At 42.0% G+C, this 17,860-nt stretch overlaps 9 protein-coding genes across 9 annotated transcripts; 5 read left to right on the top strand and 4 right to left on the bottom strand.

Moving 5' to 3' along the window:
• Positions 1–135: 135 nt before the first annotated feature.
• Positions 136–1,050, bottom strand: TOT_010000199 (conserved hypothetical protein; the record flags this gene model as incomplete). Its single annotated transcript, XM_009690737.1, has 2 exons — positions 136–921; positions 982–1,050. The coding sequence occupies 2 exons, from the start codon at positions 1,048–1,050 to the stop codon at positions 136–138; spliced, it is 855 nt and encodes a 284-aa protein (XP_009689032.1).
• A 264-nt stretch (positions 1,051–1,314) lies between these two features.
• TOT_010000198 (autoaggregation-mediating protein) lies at positions 1,315–5,722 on the top strand (the record flags this gene model as incomplete). The annotated part of the gene is given in 6 exon segments (XM_009690736.1): positions 1,315–1,348; positions 1,512–1,977; positions 2,125–3,356; positions 3,528–4,345; positions 4,414–5,018; positions 5,023–5,722. Coding segments are annotated over 6 exon segments (3,855 nt in total).
• Positions 5,723–5,845: 123 nt separating this feature from the next.
• Positions 5,846–7,774, top strand: TOT_010000197 (conserved hypothetical protein; the record flags this gene model as incomplete). Its single annotated transcript, XM_009690735.1, has 6 exons — positions 5,846–6,019; positions 6,052–6,099; positions 6,304–6,672; positions 6,712–6,868; positions 6,900–7,486; positions 7,625–7,774. 6 exons carry the CDS (start codon positions 5,846–5,848, stop codon positions 7,772–7,774), a joined length of 1,485 nt encoding a protein of 494 aa, XP_009689030.1.
• A 72-nt stretch (positions 7,775–7,846) lies between these two features.
• On the top strand, positions 7,847–8,863 carry TOT_010000196 (succinate dehydrogenase; the record flags this gene model as incomplete). The annotated part of the gene is made up of 5 exons (XM_009690734.1): positions 7,847–8,035; positions 8,074–8,316; positions 8,359–8,538; positions 8,580–8,766; positions 8,802–8,863. The coding sequence occupies 5 exons, from the start codon at positions 7,847–7,849 to the stop codon at positions 8,861–8,863; spliced, it is 861 nt and encodes a 286-aa protein (XP_009689029.1).
• Positions 8,864–9,162: 299 nt separating this feature from the next.
• On the bottom strand, positions 9,163–11,283 carry TOT_010000195 (Bromodomain protein; the record flags this gene model as incomplete). The annotated part of the gene is made up of 3 exons (XM_009690733.1): positions 9,163–9,306; positions 9,340–9,464; positions 9,543–11,283. The coding sequence occupies 3 exons, from the start codon at positions 11,281–11,283 to the stop codon at positions 9,163–9,165; spliced, it is 2,010 nt and encodes a 669-aa protein (XP_009689028.1).
• Positions 11,284–12,053: 770 nt separating this feature from the next.
• Positions 12,054–12,970, top strand: TOT_010000194 (conserved hypothetical protein; the record flags this gene model as incomplete). Its single annotated transcript, XM_009690732.1, has 6 exons — positions 12,054–12,198; positions 12,234–12,371; positions 12,403–12,493; positions 12,526–12,654; positions 12,685–12,775; positions 12,806–12,970. The coding sequence occupies 6 exons, from the start codon at positions 12,054–12,056 to the stop codon at positions 12,968–12,970; spliced, it is 759 nt and encodes a 252-aa protein (XP_009689027.1).
• A 44-nt stretch (positions 12,971–13,014) lies between these two features.
• TOT_010000193 (uncharacterized protein) lies at positions 13,015–13,590 on the bottom strand (the record flags this gene model as incomplete). Its single annotated transcript, XM_009690731.1, has 2 exons — positions 13,015–13,208; positions 13,281–13,590. The coding sequence occupies 2 exons, from the start codon at positions 13,588–13,590 to the stop codon at positions 13,015–13,017; spliced, it is 504 nt and encodes a 167-aa protein (XP_009689026.1).
• Positions 13,591–13,906: 316 nt separating this feature from the next.
• Positions 13,907–15,091, top strand: TOT_010000192 (conserved hypothetical protein; the record flags this gene model as incomplete). Its single annotated transcript, XM_009690730.1, has 5 exons — positions 13,907–14,269; positions 14,301–14,559; positions 14,601–14,695; positions 14,797–14,863; positions 14,895–15,091. The coding sequence occupies 5 exons, from the start codon at positions 13,907–13,909 to the stop codon at positions 15,089–15,091; spliced, it is 981 nt and encodes a 326-aa protein (XP_009689025.1).
• Positions 15,092–15,305: 214 nt separating this feature from the next.
• On the bottom strand, positions 15,306–17,687 carry TOT_010000191 (conserved hypothetical protein; the record flags this gene model as incomplete). The annotated part of the gene is made up of 13 exons (XM_009690729.1): positions 15,306–15,368; positions 15,586–15,771; positions 15,804–15,905; positions 15,939–16,010; positions 16,042–16,113; positions 16,232–16,423; positions 16,514–16,558; positions 16,590–16,661; positions 16,716–16,823; positions 16,857–16,948; positions 16,981–17,284; positions 17,315–17,504; positions 17,536–17,687. The coding sequence occupies 13 exons, from the start codon at positions 17,685–17,687 to the stop codon at positions 15,306–15,308; spliced, it is 1,650 nt and encodes a 549-aa protein (XP_009689024.1).
• Between the last annotated feature and the right edge of the window lie 173 nt (positions 17,688–17,860).

Below are 17,860 nucleotides of genomic sequence, written 5' to 3'. Positions count from 1 at the left end.
CCAACAAAACCTAACACAGCTGTTGCAACCCCGATAATGGATATGGTAACACATAGTAAAATTTTTCACATCACATTAAGAGCAAATTTAAAAATAAATTAATGTGAAAATTTCTAAATATTAAGAGGAAATCTTCTAATCTCTGAAGTTTTTTGCTATTTCTTTCACTACGTGGTTGAACTTGTCGAAACTCAGGCAATACACAAACATATACTCCGGCAATATTTTTGATGTGTTTTTTTTATTATTGTCGTTATAGTAATTCACCTTATTTGATTCTCCGGTGGGCCACATGAATCGGAGAAGAGAGTTGTCGTAATAGAACCTTTCCTCTGGCTTGTGATAGACCAGTGTCGATTCATTGTCTTCGTCCTTGGATTTGTCCAAATACAGTCTACTAATTCCCAAGATGTGTGTAAAGTTGTAATACTTGCCCTCATCCTCCTCCTCCACATTCTCCTTGGACCACTTAATGTCATCCTTCAAGCATTCTTGGATTTTTCCAATTAGTTGAGAGGGAAGGTTTGCCATCCTTTCATTTACAAGTAAACCAACCTGGTTTTTCTTATCTGAAAGAAGTTCCTTAAACGTTTTACTGTCATTCTTATTACATTCCGATTGTGCCTTTTCGACGACTGCCTGCTTTAATGTGTCTAGTCCATCATATTGATTTAAATTTAATAAAGATAGTACTGCCATGACATAGGAGTCATGGTCGTCCTCAACCTTAATAAGTGTGCCAATGTTCGGTTGGTTTGCAACGAGGTATGATAGGTGCGAATATCTGTCCTTTTTAATGGACTCTGGTAACTTCCAGTTAAAATCTTTCATAAATCCCTGAAGTAAAGTTAATATTCCCTCATTGTCGTCAGAACTTGGGTCATAAAATAGAAAATCGGCTTCAACTTCGCCACCAAATTCCTGTAAATTAAGTTAATAAAATACAAATATAATTATACTATCATAAGAAAAAAATAATACCTCTTCATCAGATGAAGCGGTTTTTCGTTTCTTGTGTTTAGGGTCAGTATCGCTTTCGGAATCAGACATTTATACAATATGAAAAATATAATTTTACTGTTAAAATTGATAAGTTTACAATTCTGTAAAGTTTAATAAAAATGTTAAACAAAATTAAAATATAAATTATAAAAAATAGAAGTTTTTACACCATATTGCTTATACACATATATAAACAACACACTTATATGGATTCTTAAATGCTTGTAAATGAAAATTTTAATCATTTAATGTAAAGTGTAAAATATAAATTAAATTTATTTGGAAGATTTTGTTAATTTAGTATTTAAATTAATGACTTTGTATGAAACTATTGAATTATGGAATAGTTATTTCATCCTTCCTGAGTTCATATAGTTTTATAATAAACGATAACATTAATTTACCTCTGTTTAACCGATATTTTGGTTCATTCATCCCTAGAAGGAATGGTATGTTTCATTACACACTTAGGTATTCTTAACATTAGCAATAATATAAATATAATATAGATATAAACTCGAAAAGGAATTATAAATCTGAGTTGACTTGTTATTCTAAATCGGAACATTTTAATGAATCTAAGGAACATAAGGAATTGGAGCTTAAATCACTGAGAGAAAAACTATTTGAAATATCAGAACCGAATTGTACATTAGAAGAAAAGTACATAAAAGCAAGTGGACCAGGAGGACAGAAGATAAATAAATCGGCAATTTGTGATCAGTTAATATATTCAAACCAGTCCGGAAGCATTAAAATAGTCATTAAGTGTAAGAAGCACAGAACACTAATGTTGAATAGAATAGAAGCAACAAAGATATTAATTTCCCGAATCGAGGAAATGAAAGAAAATGAAATTGCAGAACTGAAGAAGGAAAACTTTAGAGAAGCAATTAAAAACAGGAAACTGACGGAGAAGGAAAAGAAAATAAGAATGATATTTAAAAGACATAGAGCAATAAAGAAGAAAGCAAGGTCTAAAATAATAGACGAAAGCGAATATTAGCAAATTAAGTAAAATGAATACTTGAAGAGTAAATGAAAAATGAATTTGCAAGTATTTAAAATGATATTGATAATATATTATAATGTGTTAAAGGAAGCCTCGAGCTTTAACAATAGCACGCTGAGGAGCGAGAGCCCATTGTACAGCAAGTATAATGTAAAACTGGAAAAAAGTAAAAATGCAGTTAGTAGATTGAAGCCTAAGGCATGGAAATTAGGAAAAAAAGGTAGAGTAGGTAATCGCAGTAAAAAAATAGAGACCCTGGAAGAGTTGTTTGCAACAGATAACGATGTGCAGAGGTTGATCAAGGAGAAGAACGCATACGCAAGATACACAAGTGAGATGAGGAATCCAATATTGAAGAAAATAGCACACGATAATCAGCTTAAATCAAGAGAGAAAATAAAAAAATTAGCAAAAAGAGCAGAAAGAAAATCAATAAAGTATATGAAGAAACTACTGAAAAAAGTTAAATTAAAAGAAGCTAAATTGCTTGAAAGTAGTAAAAACGCAGTAGAAGTGAGTAAGTGGAAGGAAAAGGAGAAGGAAAACAAAAATGCTGATGAAAAAAATCATGCCTACGAAAAGTCGGTCAGTAGTGATAATGAGAAAGTAAAGGTCTACAGAAGATCGAAAATAACAGAAAGGGAACTGAGGTCACTGCCGCTGAAGGCACCAGGGATAAGAGCACTGGAACCAGATTCGGCAGATGTGTCAGTGGAGGAAGTGGAGTCCCTGATAAAGCTAGGATACGATGGAATCGTGGACATGAATTCACTGTTTACGGAAAAAGGTGAAGCTAATAAGAGTAGTAGAAGCAGGAAAGAAGATGAGAACAATGCTGAATCGAAGGAGCTAGAAGCAGAGGAAAAAAGTGGAACCTCAGAGAAGATGATGCACAAAAACAAAGTATCATTTGAGTCACTGGGAATGTACGATGAGAAGCTGATCAGGACCCTGAAGATAAAGGGGATAAGTAGACCAACTGAAACACAGAGTAGATTCATGCCAGAATTGAATAAAATGTTGCAAAAAGAAAAAGGAGATAAGGGAGTGAATGTAAAGAGTAGCATCATTCACGCCTCAACAGGGTCAGGAAAGACGCTGACATACATGTTGCCGATACTTCAATCATGTTATAACGAAAGCATACCAATGTTAACCCAAGGATCGACCTACAGCTTAAGTAACAACGCAGGAGGCGACGCGTCAGGATACGAGTCGACGCTGACGTACACAAGAAAGCTGCTGAACCAGGATATATTAGTAATATGCCCCTCACTAGAGCTGTGCGTGCAGTCATGTAACGTAGCAAAGCAAATAAGTGAAGGATACGAATCGATGGAAAGTGGCAAGAGCGGAAATAGCTTTTACTCGGAATTCGCAAAAATACTAGGAATTGGATCCAGTAGTACTGCTGATAGTGATAGCAATGCTAGTACTAGTGTTACGAGTAGTAGAGATAGTAACACTAGCATTAGAAGTAATAGTAGCAAGAATGCAAATAAGTTCATAAGAGTGAAGACGGAAATAAAGCCAACACTGTTGATAGGAAATGCAAACATAGCGTACCAGAAAAAAAATATTAAGAAGATAAATGGAGTGAAACTTGAAGACTATAAGGAGGCTAAGGAAGTGATAGAAAAAAATATAGAGGAATATGCGCTGTCAAGAGGCTCAGCGGAGCCAGAAGGAGAAGTAAAAAGAACAGTGGGAATGTACTTCGCAACGCCAGGACGCCTGTACTCAATACTGTATAAGCACAAGTTGTTGAATATTAGTAACTTCAAGTACATAGTAATGGACGAGTACGATAGCTACCTCGAAAATAGGAACACGAACAGAAATGAAGATGGAGATGTGAGTGGATCAGAAAGCGTAGACGGCAACATAAAGAATAAACAAACGAGGGAGCTGATAGAAAATATGTTCGACAAATTGAGGAATCAGAATAAATTGGAAGATAATGAGTACGAAGAATATGGTGAAAAAGAAGAAGAACATGAGGAAGCTTTCAGAAGCCTGAGGAGGAAGTACGTAGTATGTGTGTCGGCATCAGATAACATAGAAATGATGCCGGAAGAACTAAAAAAGCAATTTAAGAGTTTAAAAGGAAAGAAAAGGAAGTTGGAAGGAGAATTGACAGTGGAATCCAGAGAAAATGAAAAGGGAGAAGGGAAAAAAGGAAGAAGTGTTGAAAAGTCGTACGAGTTTCCGAAAAATATCCTACACACCATGGCAATATACAGTGTGCCGGACGCAAAATTGTCGTTGCTGAGAAAAATATTAAAATCGGTGCCATATAATAAGTCAGTGTTGATATTTTGTGATTCTAATGTTAGTTTTACATGGGGAGATGTATGAGTCCATATTTAAATGAGAAACAATAAATAAGAAATATTTAGGGCACGGCGAGCTTTTTGAACAAATATCTGTCAGGAATATTCAAGGATGCGTCAATAGAGCTGCTGAACAGCGTGCAAAACAGGCTGAGCAGAAAGAAAGCGTTCACAAACATAATACAGACGAACATAGATAACACGAATCTGTACAATATAAATAAGAAGACGACGAGGCTGGTGAAGGATATACTGATATCGACACGACTTAACTCGAGAGGAATCGATTTTAGCGGATACACGCACGTAATCAACTATGACTTGCCGCACGGTAAGATAGGTGGAACTAAAAATAGTATTTGCAGACACGGACTCATACATACACAAGAGCGGAAGGATAGGAAGAGCAGGAAACCCAGGAATTTGCATAAGCCTAGTGGAGTCGAAGAATTTCCCAGCCTTCAAAAGAGTAATCGTCGACCACCTGCCGCTTCAGTTCCACAGAATAGAAGCGAACAACGGGTTGTTGGTGACGAAAAGGTAGAAGAAATGGACATACTGCCGACGAACGTGTCGTCGTTCAGAACGAGTGGGTACTGGAATCAGTTTTACAGTAACCCGAAGCTGAAGGAATTTGAATGGTACCCAGTAGACGCAAGTAAAACGAACGTGTAGGTACATTGATATAAGGGATATACTGGAGAAATTTTACAAGTGTATAGCGGAAAGAGACGTCGGAAGCGGAATCGAAGAGTTGAAGGAGTCAGTGGTGGTGAACATAGGATGCGGGAATTCGAACCTGTCAGATGTGCTGCTGGATGAGGGATTCAAGAACATATACAACCTGGACTTCTCGCAGCAAGTGCTGGATGAGATGAAGGAGAAGAGCGGAGACGGAGCATACTTCGTTAACGTAGACGTGTCGAAGAAGGAGTACGAGGAATTCGGAGTCCAGTTGAACGAAAAGCACGGAGAAACGCCGAAGATAATAGTGGACAAGGCGTTCATGGACGCATTTGTATCAGTAGACGAGAATGAGTCGAGGGAGCTGATAAAAACGAGAGCAAAGATATATTTGGAAAACACGTTTAAAATGATGAGAGAGAGAGACGTGTTTATAATAATATCAGTATCGCAAGACTACGTGGTGGCAGAGCTGATGAGAAACTTGCTCATGAAGAAAATGTACGTGGACGTGTACCCGCTGTACAAGAAGGCTGAGAGGAAGGCGCACATGATACAGTTCATCTACGCAATATACAAGTACGAGGAGAAGGGAAGGAGGGTAAGGAAGCAGTGCGTGATGAAGGACATGCCGAACATGCCAAGCGAGGAGTTTGAAATGGGACAGCTGCTAAGTAGGAAATACGAGTAACAATAGTAGATACCAGTAACTGAGCACATAACAGTAACTAGAGTAGATTCGAGTGTATTTAGAAATAAGTCAGGATCGTAAAACTAGTTGGATGTTAAATAAAAGTGTGTAGAGAAGGTTAAAATGGCGAAAACTACACTGTACCTGGGTCCGACGATCAGAAGGCACACGCCCGAGAGGAGGCTGGCATTCGACATATTCCCAAGCAACGAGACTGACACATGTTTCACAGTGGTGGTGTACGACTCGAAGGAGAGAAACGCGAAGATGAAAAACGCATGTGTGATAGTGCCAGCAGTAAGTTGACGAAGAAATAAAGTCCACCTCAGGCACAGGAGCACCTATGGCTGTACTCGACGGCAGAAGGGAACCAAGAGGTAACAACTATTTGCGGTATTACTAATTTTAGTAGTAGAAGTAGTAGAAGTAGTAGAAGTAGTAGAAGTAGTAGCTAGTGTTACCAATACGGTTACAACAATAGCAATTAATACAACAATAGCATTAACCATTAAAACGATTACCACAATAGCCATTAATACACCCATAACATTTTATATTAAAACGATTGTAAAAATGTACAGTTAGCAATGAAGGCCAGTTGCAGTAGACTACTGCTAATATGGCTCAAGTACACAAAAGACGTCTCGAATCTACTGAATATGAACCCGCTGGACTCGTACAACGATGAGAGAGTGATGGAGTACATAAAGAGGAACCTGGCAGAGACACTGGATAACTTTTCACTGGAAAGGTCGTCAGGAATAACAATAATGAAGGTCGGAGAGTCAGCAAGAATAAGAGGATGGATATGCGAAATTCCATCAAAATACGCAGGAAAAGTTATAGTAAGAGACGTGTATCATGAAGAAACGAGTGAATATGAAAGTAAGAAAAGGAATGGAGACACTCAGATATACGCAAGGCAAATGATATTCGCATCAAATCCACAGGTAAGTTAGGTAAATAGGTTATAAATGACGAAAACATAGGTGATACAGTCAGAAGTGTTGTACAGTGAGCACGGATCGAAGAAAGAATTCCGGTTCAGAGATTTGACGAACGAGTACCATACAGCAATAACACTGGCAATGGGATTCGTAACATCGGAACGGAGAGTGTTGATACTGGGAGGAGGTAAGAGTGGAAGTATTAGAACGACAATTAACGGACACAATAGGAACGGGAGTGTTGACGAACGTGCTGCTGGAAGAAGTGGAAAACAAGTTCGCAGTGGTGGAGTTGGACGAAGCAGTTCTGAAGGTAGCCAGAGAGTATTTCGGCTACACAGTTGAGGAAACGATAGACTTAGAAGAAATTGATAGCGTAGAACTTGAAAGTGTAGAAGCATGTGTAGAACCTGTAGAACCTGAAAATGTAGAAGCACGTGTAGATGACAAACACAATTCGAATGTGACCAGTGGAGAGTTGAAAGTGATACACTATACAGGAGATGCACTGCAATTCATAAGAAAGTCAAAGAGAAGATACGCAGCAATCATACTGGACATAAACAACAGTAATGAGCAAAATGACATGAAGAGCGGAGATAGAGAGTCGGAAAGTGGATTGAGATCAGGAGTGCTGATGTCGCCAAGTCCAGAATTCCTGAACCCGGAAGTGTTGGATAAAATGAAGGAGCTACTGGAGGAAAACAGAGGGATCCTGGTGCTTAATACGCTGACGAGGTCGAGAGAGGCGAGGAAGGCAGTGTTGAGTAAGCTATCGGAGAAGTTTAAGTTCATAGCGAAAGTGAAAACGCCAAACGTAAGCAATAAATAGGGACACACACTAGATAGTTAGACAGCGTGACGAGGAAAAGAAAAAAATGAACGAAATGTAGGATATAAATGAAGTGATTATATGTTCAAGCTTCACAATAGAAAATGCGAGGGAACTTTTTAGGAATCAAGTAAGTTTGAAGAAGTAAAGAAGGAAAATGTAGGCGCGGAAGCTCGAGGAGAAGAAAAGGATCAGAGAGGGAGAATCGTGGGTGAACAGGTTAACAATAGCGAAGAAGTGAAGCTAGGAACGTGTAAAGCAGGAATTCTTTAAAATATGTAATATAATGTACTGTGTGATATGTGGTGTAACAGCGAGTGAACGTACACATTCAGAAATAAGAAAATGGCCTCAAGCAGAGTAGGAATAGTGTTCAAATCGGCAATAAACAGAGCTCCGAAAAACGTGGAGTTCTCAGTCTTCAGATATACGCCGAACTCGAAGCAGAAGCCGACGATGAAGTCGTACACGGTGGATACGAACGACTGCGGACCAATGATACTGGACGCACTGATAAAGATAAAGAACGAAATGGTAAGCGATAAGGGAAGCAAAACTTAATGAGAGAGTAGGATAGCACGCTGACCTTCCGAAGAAGCTGCAGAGAAGGGATTTGCGGAAGCTGCGCAATGAACGTAAACGGAGAAAACGGACTGGTGTGCCTAATGGACATAGAAAAGCACACGGCCAAGGGGAAAATTGAGGTGCAGCCGCTGCCGGGAATGTACGTGCTGAGGGACCTCGTGCCGGACCTGACCAACTTCTACGAGCAGTACAGAAGCGTGGAGCCGTGGCTGAAGAGGAAATCGCCTAAGGTAAGGGAAACAGCGCGCAACTGAGAGCTAATCGACGCGCAGGAGGGAGAGAAGGAGTACCACCAGTCGAGGGAGGACAGGCAGAAGCTGGACGGACTCTACGAGGTAAGCGGAGCTTGTGACAGCGATGTGCAGTGTATACTGTGCGCGTGCTGCTCGACGTCGTGCCCGTCGTACTGGTGGAACCCGGAGCACTACCTGGGCCCCGCGGCGCTGATGCAGGTGAGCGAGCCGCTTCAACGAGCGTTAACGAGTGACCGTAGGCCTACAGGTGGGTGGCCGACAGCAGGGACGAGTACACGACTGAGCGCCTCGTGGGCGTGAACGACACGATGAAGCTGTACAGGTGCCACGGGATCATGAACTGCACGAAGGTGTGTCCGAAGGGCCTCGACCCGGCGGGCGCAATAGAGAAGCTGAAGAGGCACATAGCGGAAAACGTTTCTGAAGGTACGTTTCCTCGCCAATGACTGACGCCTTGTTAGACTGGGAACAAGTGGCTCTGGACGAATACAAACAGAGAACGAGAAACGCTCTCAACTTGTAATGTAGAATTAAAATTTTAAAATAACGATTGGAATCTTACATTTTAATATTTATCAGCCATGCTCCTACGCGATTAGTTAAGCATACGCACCTACTCAATTAGTTAAACATGTTTAATATGTAATGGTGGCAACTATATGACAGTGAGAGTGGCTTATTAGGGCGTGCTTAAATTAGCTAGCGTCTGCAAGTGTGGCTATGGAGCCAACTGCGTATTACACAAAGTTAAATAACGGAGTGAGAGTGTACTGATAGGTATGGAGTAAATTCAATGTTTAGTAAAAAGCGCATTGACTGAGCTCAAATGCGAGCGTCGAAACTTTCTGCGATTTGCTCGTCCTCGTTGCGGGGAGGCACGGCAGTCTGCTGAGCAACGTCACGGTGGTGAATCGCCTGGCCCTTCCAGTCCATCCAGGCGGTCTTCTTGCCAGGGTTAGAGACGGTCTGAAGCGGGAATTTATGATAAAAGAGACTTACGTCGGATTCGCTCGGAGTGTCAATCTTGCCCAAAAAGTCGGCGTGGTTGCCCATGATCCCCTCGCTCAAGTGCGACTTGTCGCTGTCCATCTCGTCGACGGGCAGGTACTCGGGCAGTCCAACGTCTGAAGTAAGGGTGAGTATGGAAGTTAAGCTATCGGTATCTATCTGATTGAGGCTAGTGTAGCTGACTAGCTGGTTACCCTTTGGCGTGTCCGTGCGCACCGGCTTCTCGGGAACAATGTCGTTTTCGGACCCTGAGGAGCTGAAGAACTCGTCGGAACTGAGCAGGTTCGAGGCGACGTCCGAGATCGAGGAGGTGCTCGAGGACTCGCTGAACATGCCCGAGGTGGTCCTGAAGGACTCCGAGACGTTGAGCATCCTCAGCTCCACAGGCTGCTTCGCCGCCTTCGCCTTCTCGTTCTTGAGCATGTGCTCAATGTTGGTCTTGGCCATCTGGCTCACGTACGTGAAGAACTGCTTCTGCCGCTCTATCGAGAGCAGGTCGGTGTCGAAGAAGAAGTGCTGGTCGTCCTTGTGGCTGTCTGCCAGGATGCCCAGGTCGTCCTGGACCAGCTCGAGCGCCGCCTTGCGCTGGTTCGGCGCCAGCCTCGCCATGTTGGCCTGGAGCGTCTTCTGCTGCGTCACTGTCAGCGGCTTGTCGTTGAGCATCTTCTGAATCGTCGGCGGCTGCGGCACGAAGCCGTACTCGGGCAGGTCCTCGGAGAAGAAGGTCTTGCCTCCGAACTTGGTCTGCTTCCTCCTCCGTACCGTCGCCTCGCCTCGCGCTCGCTCCTGCCTCAGGCCCCTGTCCTGCCTCACCGCCCTCTTCGCGGCGTACTTGGTGTTGAGGTTGACGTACTCGTCGTCGTCCGAGATGTCTGAGGAGCTCGCGGAGTCGAGGTCCACGAAGTTCTCGTCCTCGAGCCTCGCGGGTCTCCCGAACTTCCTCTTCGTCCTCACCTCGTCGACGTTCTGGATCTGCGTGACCCAGCTGTCGTAGACCTTCCTGCCCCTCGGCGCGTGCATGTTTTCTATTTCCTCCTTCAGCTTCGCCGGGTCCATGGAGAGCGTCTCGTAGAACTCGTCCGGGTTAATGTACTTGGAGGTCTTCAGCTTGCTCTCCAGTGCGACGGAAAGGTTGTTCGCAGCCTGCCAAATGATGTTCTCCCTCTGGTAAAAGAGGAACGCGTTGTAAAATATCTGCCTCATGTCGACCTGCCACCCGTAGGGGCTCGAGTAGTGGTTCGTGTGCAGCCTCTCCGTGATCGTGTGAAAGTCCATCGGCCTCTTTATTATGTCCAGGTAGTCAGGCACTCCGTCCACCACCGGGTCCACGGGGTACCAGAACCACTTGTCGGTGTCCATGTACTTGATTGTCTGAAGTATACGATAGCATGAGTATTCCCATGTGTTCTTCGGCAGCTTCGGCAGGTGCTTCGTTGAGATCGGCACCGTTCTGTACAAAATCTTCACTTGCTTCGGCTCCTTGTGCACGTGCTTCGAACTCGGCGGCTTGGCCGACTTTGACTTTTCTGGCCTGTGGTAGTGGTCAGAGTGTGCGTAGTGCGACGGCTCGTCGTAAAACTCCTCCAGGAACGACAGAGTCTGCTTTCTAGGGCGCGAGCTTCTCTTCTCGAAATTCTCGGTGGAGCTGGCTCCGTATGAGTCGTATCTGCTCATGGAATCCGTGGGCGAGTAGCCTCTCTTCTTTGCTGATCTCGACGGCAGGTACTCGTCTGGCATCGAATGCTGTTTCAGGTGGTTCAGCTCTGACGACTTCGACTTCTTAATCACAACCTTGGGGGCCGAATACACTTCCAGAACCACCTCGAATTTGTATTCAGAGTCCAAAAGGTCCTGGTTAAGCTTATTTGCCTCATCCAGTGTCAACAGGAGCTCACCCCTGTAATAAGGTGAAAAGGATATCTGTTCCGTAGACATGATTTAACAATATGATACAGTTAAGGGTTAGATCAAAGATAGAATTTCAATCAGCCAACGGTTTAATATTGATAATTTATATTGAAAAAAGGATTGGGCGATATTCCAATATACTTACGAAAAATATGTATAGAATCCAAACAATAATAAAAATGAAATATTAGGAATGATTTAAAGGGTAATTAAAGAAAAGGTGCAAAAACAAATGTGATATTAATTTATTCTATTCAAAAAAATGACCCATCTGAAAAAAGATGAATACGATTTCAAATCATATTCATAAGGTGAACATAGGTTCAGCAAAGTGAAAAGGGAAAGGTAAATTTGTCAAAAATTGGGTCAAATATGGTTAAAATTTTAATTCTAATTTAGAATAACAAATAATATATAATTGTGGGCTCAAAAAACTATAATTACGACTGATCAATAGACCCCATCTCAGGAAGATATCGTAAGCGAAAATAGCACATATTTTGGGAACACATTTAAAACTATTCATATGCATCACACAAATCCATGTGTAATCTGTTTGGACTCTCTAATTGTAAATTTTGTTTTCGTTCAAGTTTCAAAACATATATAACAAAAAATTGCTATTATTAATCAATTCATCCACTTGAAAGTCTCTATTTACTTGTATAAACGTAGCTCTTTATCATTTAATCAACAACTAGATGTTATTTGATATTCCTATGGAAACATATTGAGATTCCCGTTACACATTTAAAGGTTGATGTTGTTTAAAATTGTATGTTTCAAGGGTGGAAGCTATGGAAAACGAATCTGAAGTTAATTCAGACGATGAGTTGTTGAGTTTACTGCAGTCTTCCGGCGACCATTATTCATATTTCCCAGGTTACGACGCCAACAATATTGTAACTGAATACAGCAAGTATGGAATCTTTAAAGTAAAAGGTAGGCACCCATGTGAAGAACACAACATTTTTCAGAACCAAACAAGGAGCTAGGGAAGTCAAAATTGTATTTGGAGTTCGTGTGTACGCTCAAACACCTTGCCGACGCCTGTACAATACACGAATATATGCGCTACTTGTACGACAAGGACAGGAGCAATACGTTAAAAAACGGTACTGCGTGAACGAACTCAATTTAATTCAGTGAATTTCAGCAGAGCGGATCGTTTTGATGATAACGCTAAGCACTATGAAGTGCTGATCCACAGGAGACCACACCACCTAATAGGAAAGTGGTAAGTTTGGGCAAAAGGTGACATGAGTGTAGCACGCTTCGAGAAGTGGATGGGCCGGTATCAATGAGCAGCACTGGCAGTGATAATTTGACCATGAGGTCGGTGTATTCTGCCCTGATATCCCCGGGAATCGTGGACGTCCTCCCCTCGCTGGGATACAAGTAAGCAGCCGAGTAACCACGCTTCCTTAGGAAAGTCAAGCAGAACAACGTGGTGAGCCAGGTGTTCCACATCAACTACGGCTCACACAACTACGTGCAAGTGTCGCTATACCGCTACTACGTAAGCAACCCTGTAAACACACGCGCTTAGGACCTGGAGAGGGAGCTGTTCCCAGGCTCACTGCTGACGGAAATAAGGTGCTTCGGGAGCTCGGAGATAGAGTTCTACAAGAACCTGACGAACACCTTCGCAAAACTACTCTATAAATTTGTGCAATTCTGTGATACGTGGTACCTAATGCCCTGGTGCGTGTAACTGGGCCATAAACGTGAGCACATTAGTACATTAAAAACTGCTAATTAAAAGTCGGTGACGCGGCCCATGTGAGACCAGTCGCCGAACATCGTGGGCTCGTGCTTGGTGTAGACGGCCCCAAACTCCTCGCCAAGCAGGGGCTCCCCCTTGAACTTGCCGAAAACGTCCGGGCACTCGCTCTTTGGAACTTCAGTCGAGCATATCTTATCCTCCACAAACATTGCCTCGTCGGTCATTTCTGAATAAAAGGATGATAAGAGTGAATAAATAATAGATATGTGTGAAAGTATGTGTAAGTGCGGCAACGTACCAGTGACTTGGTCCTCAGAAGAAACCTCAATAGTGTTCGAGGAAGTGGATAAATTAATGGACTGTGTAGCGAAAGAGACATTGTACTTATTTAAAAAGGTGTTGATGTGATCATATCTGGGAAAAAGGCAAATATTATTCACACTTTTAATGAATCTGGCGGATTCCAGGGAACTTTTAAGCCTATGATCCAGAATATTGGAGTAAAACGATTTATTTACAAAGTTGAATTTACACTTTCTAGGTATGGGTGCATTCTTAAGGGGAATGTGCCTGAATAAACGAGAACTATGTCTAGAATATGAGTACATTGTATACAATGTGGAATTAAACTTTACACAAAAGCAAAAAACTGTATTAAATTTAGCCTAATTTACAAAGGAAAATAGTATGGTCACTAATTAAACAAATTGAAGATATAGGAGTAAACCTTCCGATGATAACATAATATAGATGTTATAAGGGGGGTTTGTGGACGCGATACAATCGACATATTAATAAAATAGTAAATTCAAAGATAGAGTAATTTTTAAATTTTTTAACTGTAAATTAAGGTTAAACTCACCCGTTTGGAATAATTTTCAACAAAGGCTAAAATATAAAGTAAATTGGCAATTATGAAATAAAATGGACAGACCTATTCATAATATGGCTGGAAAAAATAAGCAGGAAACCATAAAAATCGACGGACTCGATTTGGAAGAAGTGGAAGAAATGTCGGAGAGACTTTCGGAGCTGGATCACGAGTCAAAGTCAATGCTATTCGTGATGTGCCTGTACACCTTCAACGAACTGCAAAACAAATTCATAAATAACTATAAAAGGCTCCTGCAGAGCAAGAAAAGTAGCAACGCCCCGTTGACGGACAACGAGGTGTATTTGTACACGTACCTGAAGCACACGAGGAACAACTTCCTGAACGACCCGCTGGAGGAGGACGACGGGTCGGAGCCTGCGCCGCAGCCACAGGCGCCAGCGCCCGAAACTTCGGTAAGAGCGATGAAGTTGACACCTGTTTTAGCTGCTGAGGACGCTCTGGCGGAGATATCGCATCGACTTCTTCATAAAGGTAATGCTCATCATTTTCCTTTTGAAGCTGCCGTACATTTTTTTCATCATCACGATCGCAGTGTACCTGCTCTACTGCCTCGGCTTCTTCAGCCTCATCGCAAGGATGTCGCAGAACCTGAGGAACACTGAGCACGCGCAGAACATGCTGCGCCTGGCCTTCAACGTGCTGGACTCAATAGAGCCGCTGCTGATGATGCCATTCAACCAAAGTAAGTGTAACGCCTAAATCGCCGTAATCAACACGCTTTAGACACCACGGATCAACGCAACATGGCCGCAGCGACCACACAGAACGCTCAGGGAGCCCAGACCACGACGAGAACGTCGCCGGAGAGGACTGCGCCGGTTAGCGAAAACACCAATTACATACGTTTATGTTACGCATCCAGTAGTTACAATTTAGTTAATTTTTAAACCATTTCAACACTATATAATGGGAAATTCAGGCGACACAGAGCACATCGTCAAGTCAACCACCATTTCAGCATCCGACGCCGGACACAACAAGTCAAGGTAAAAACACGCGAACTCATAAAATATTCAGGAGTCGTGGAAGAGATGCGCCCACAGCCCGAGGAGAGTAGACCTGAGGAGGCCGTGGCTCAGGCGACAGGAGAACAGCCCCAAAGCACGCGTCAGAAGCCATCGTACGTGGAGAAGTTCATATACCAGGTGTTCCTGTCATTCATACTGAGTCTCCTGCCGTGGTGGGAGCCGAATCCAATATACCTGGAGGAGTAGAACGTTGACATGAATCATCAAGAATAAGCTGAGTATGCACGTGATATGAGAGTAGATTAGATTACGCGAAGCTCGGACACCAAGTCTATAAAGTACCATTGCCATTGAAATGGTAACTGTCAAATCGGACCAGTGCTCTGGGCTATAGACTTTTCAAAGCCTCCTCAGCAGACTGTCTCTGGAGTGACAGAAGACTAAAGTGACGTAACGGATTTTAAACTAACTCCTTCATCATGTTGCAGTTTCTGGACTTGTAATCTTCTACCTTCTCAACGAGCTACACGTTAAATATTAGATTCCCTTAAGATAGATATGGTATTAGTATCAGTATTAATAATAGTATTATTAATAATAGCAGTATTAGTTATGGTATCAGTATTATTGGCAGTATTAATGATAGTAGTAGCAGTATTAATATTAGTGAATGGCAATAGTAGTAGTAATGGCAATAGTGACAATACAGATTGTTAATGTGGCATCAGAACTAGGCTCACCTCTTTAATGTTGTTCAAATAGCGGTTTAAGTTTGATTTAGCCTGGAATTTTTCCTCAGATAGGCGCTTGTGTGCCTGTTGAAGGTCGTTGGTGGCGTTTTCAAGCTCCCGCTTGCTGTTTTCCTGAAATAAGAGTGAGATAATAAGCTTAAAAACCATTTCATCCTTGGCAGTGGACTTGATAATCTGAAGTAAAATGTAAAAAGCGGTAAACGTACAGAGACAATGTAGTCAGTCTCAGAGATAATTTGCGATTTTTCCTTGTTGAAGAGGCTGGACTTGAAATACTCGGACTCCTTGGCCTGCAGCTCTGCGATTTCCTAATAAAGAGCGAATTGTAAGTGGGCAAGTACCTCCTTCAGAAGCTTCTCACTCTTCTCAAGGTCGGACAGGGTCTCATTGTGCTGTATCTTCACCTCAGACTCCTAAGGTCAGGGTCATTGGGCTAGAACTAACGTTTTTAAAGGTCAAAGTCTCACTAACGAGGGCTTCATCCACGATTTTTAGGCAGTTATCAGTGATCGAAAGCTGCAAATGATTAATATTAGTACCAGTAGTACCAGTAATAGTATCAGTAGTAGTGTAATAGTATAACTAGTAGAGTTTACAGTAATAGCAGTACCAAGAGTAGTAAAGTGCTACTTACGAGCTTATCCACAGAATGCTCATCAACTGACTTTAGGAGCCTATCCAGCTTTTTCCAATAGCTTACATCTATGCCATGGGTAGATAGACTGTTCATTATGAGTTGATAAGTCTTAGAGACCTGAGAGGGAATTAGGTTAAACAAACTAACGGATGATAGCGATTTTGCCAAGTTATGCTTAGTGTTTGTAACCTAAAAGTAATTATAAACGTGATTATATGTGTGTGTGTGTGTGTTTATATATATATGTGTGTGTGTGTGTGTTTGTACTTAAATACATACATTTGACGACAGAGTTGGTATTTCCATCTCCAAATCCTTTATGTTCTAAAAAAAGTTATAAAAATTAATTAGAAACCTTCACAGAATTTGATAGGCTTATCTTCAGCTCGTTTATTGCTATATTCAAGCCCCTGATATCGTTGCCGTCCTGAATAAGGATTTATAGTAACCACAGTCGAGACAGCTGTTAATATTAACATACTATTCTGGTCTTCATCATGTCGTTTATCTCCTTATTCTTACTCTCAAGCTCCAACAAATAGTTGGTTTCCTCATTGAGAATGTGTTTTGATGAGTCAAGCTCACGTTTCTGAAGTAAAAATGCACAAACGGAGCAACGTACCAGTCTAGTGCAGTAATCCTTTATGTTCTCAGTCAGCGTCTCAATTTGGGATAGCTCTAGGGACAGAGTGCTCACTCGCTCCTTAAGTTTATCTAAGGTGGTTAAGATTAGGGCGTGAACGTACCGAACTCCTCTATGTCGTTTTGCATCTTCACTGAACTTGAACGCAGAGTCTCAAGCTCACTCTTCTTCGAATCGACACTCGACTGCAGTTTTGCGATCATATTATTGAGCTTAGCGTCCACGTCATTCGCAATTGACTTCCCAGTCTCCTCGCTCTTTATGTAAAACTGGAAGTGCTTGTTCGTCAGCTCCGTGATCGTCATGGACGTCAAGGTATTCTTAATGTTCATCTTCGAGGCGACATTGAACATATAACTGTCGGTCTGTCTCAGCATCGTCTTATTTTCAAATTCCTTGTCAAAATTCTACAAAGTGATGAGCAATTGCCCGGGTACCTGGTGTTCATATAGCAGCAGCTTGCACAGCCAAGTCAGAGCCACCAGGTTTGACTCCCACTGGTGGTCAGCTGTGGGCGTTCTGAGGTGCGAGGTCTTCATGGTGTGAGGGTAGCCGAACTCGTTGTAGAACTTCGGAACCTCGACCGCCATGTTCTCCTTCGTTATGTTCACATTGGAGTCTATGAGCCTAAAGCAAGCTATGCGCTGTCCAAACGAACCTGAAGAGAAAGTTCCAGATGTTCAGCAGGACATTCAGGGGCGGCGATTTAAGGAGGTCCTTCTCCGAGCACGGATGGTAGTCTTTCCAGGCCAAGAAATTCAAAATTACAGTAACACATTCCTTCCGGCTAATGACCTTTTTAGTACTCATTATTTGAACAGTTCAGCGAAAAATACTTACGTGTTCATAAAATTATAAATATTGAAGCATGTTTAAATACAAACAGTGTGTTAACTGTGATTATTTTTAAAAAAAACAACTAGAAGTCATGAATAGACAAGAAGACTATGAAACTTTATTAAATTATTAAAATTAACTAAAAA

This window comes from Theileria orientalis, chromosome 1 (assembly GCF_000740895.1).
Source record: "Theileria orientalis strain Shintoku DNA, chromosome 1, complete genome".
NCBI lineage: Eukaryota > Apicomplexa > Aconoidasida > Piroplasmida > Theileriidae > Theileria > Theileria orientalis.
The sequence above is the reverse complement of the archived record's forward strand: the minus strand, read 5'-3'. Positions and strand labels throughout refer to the sequence as shown.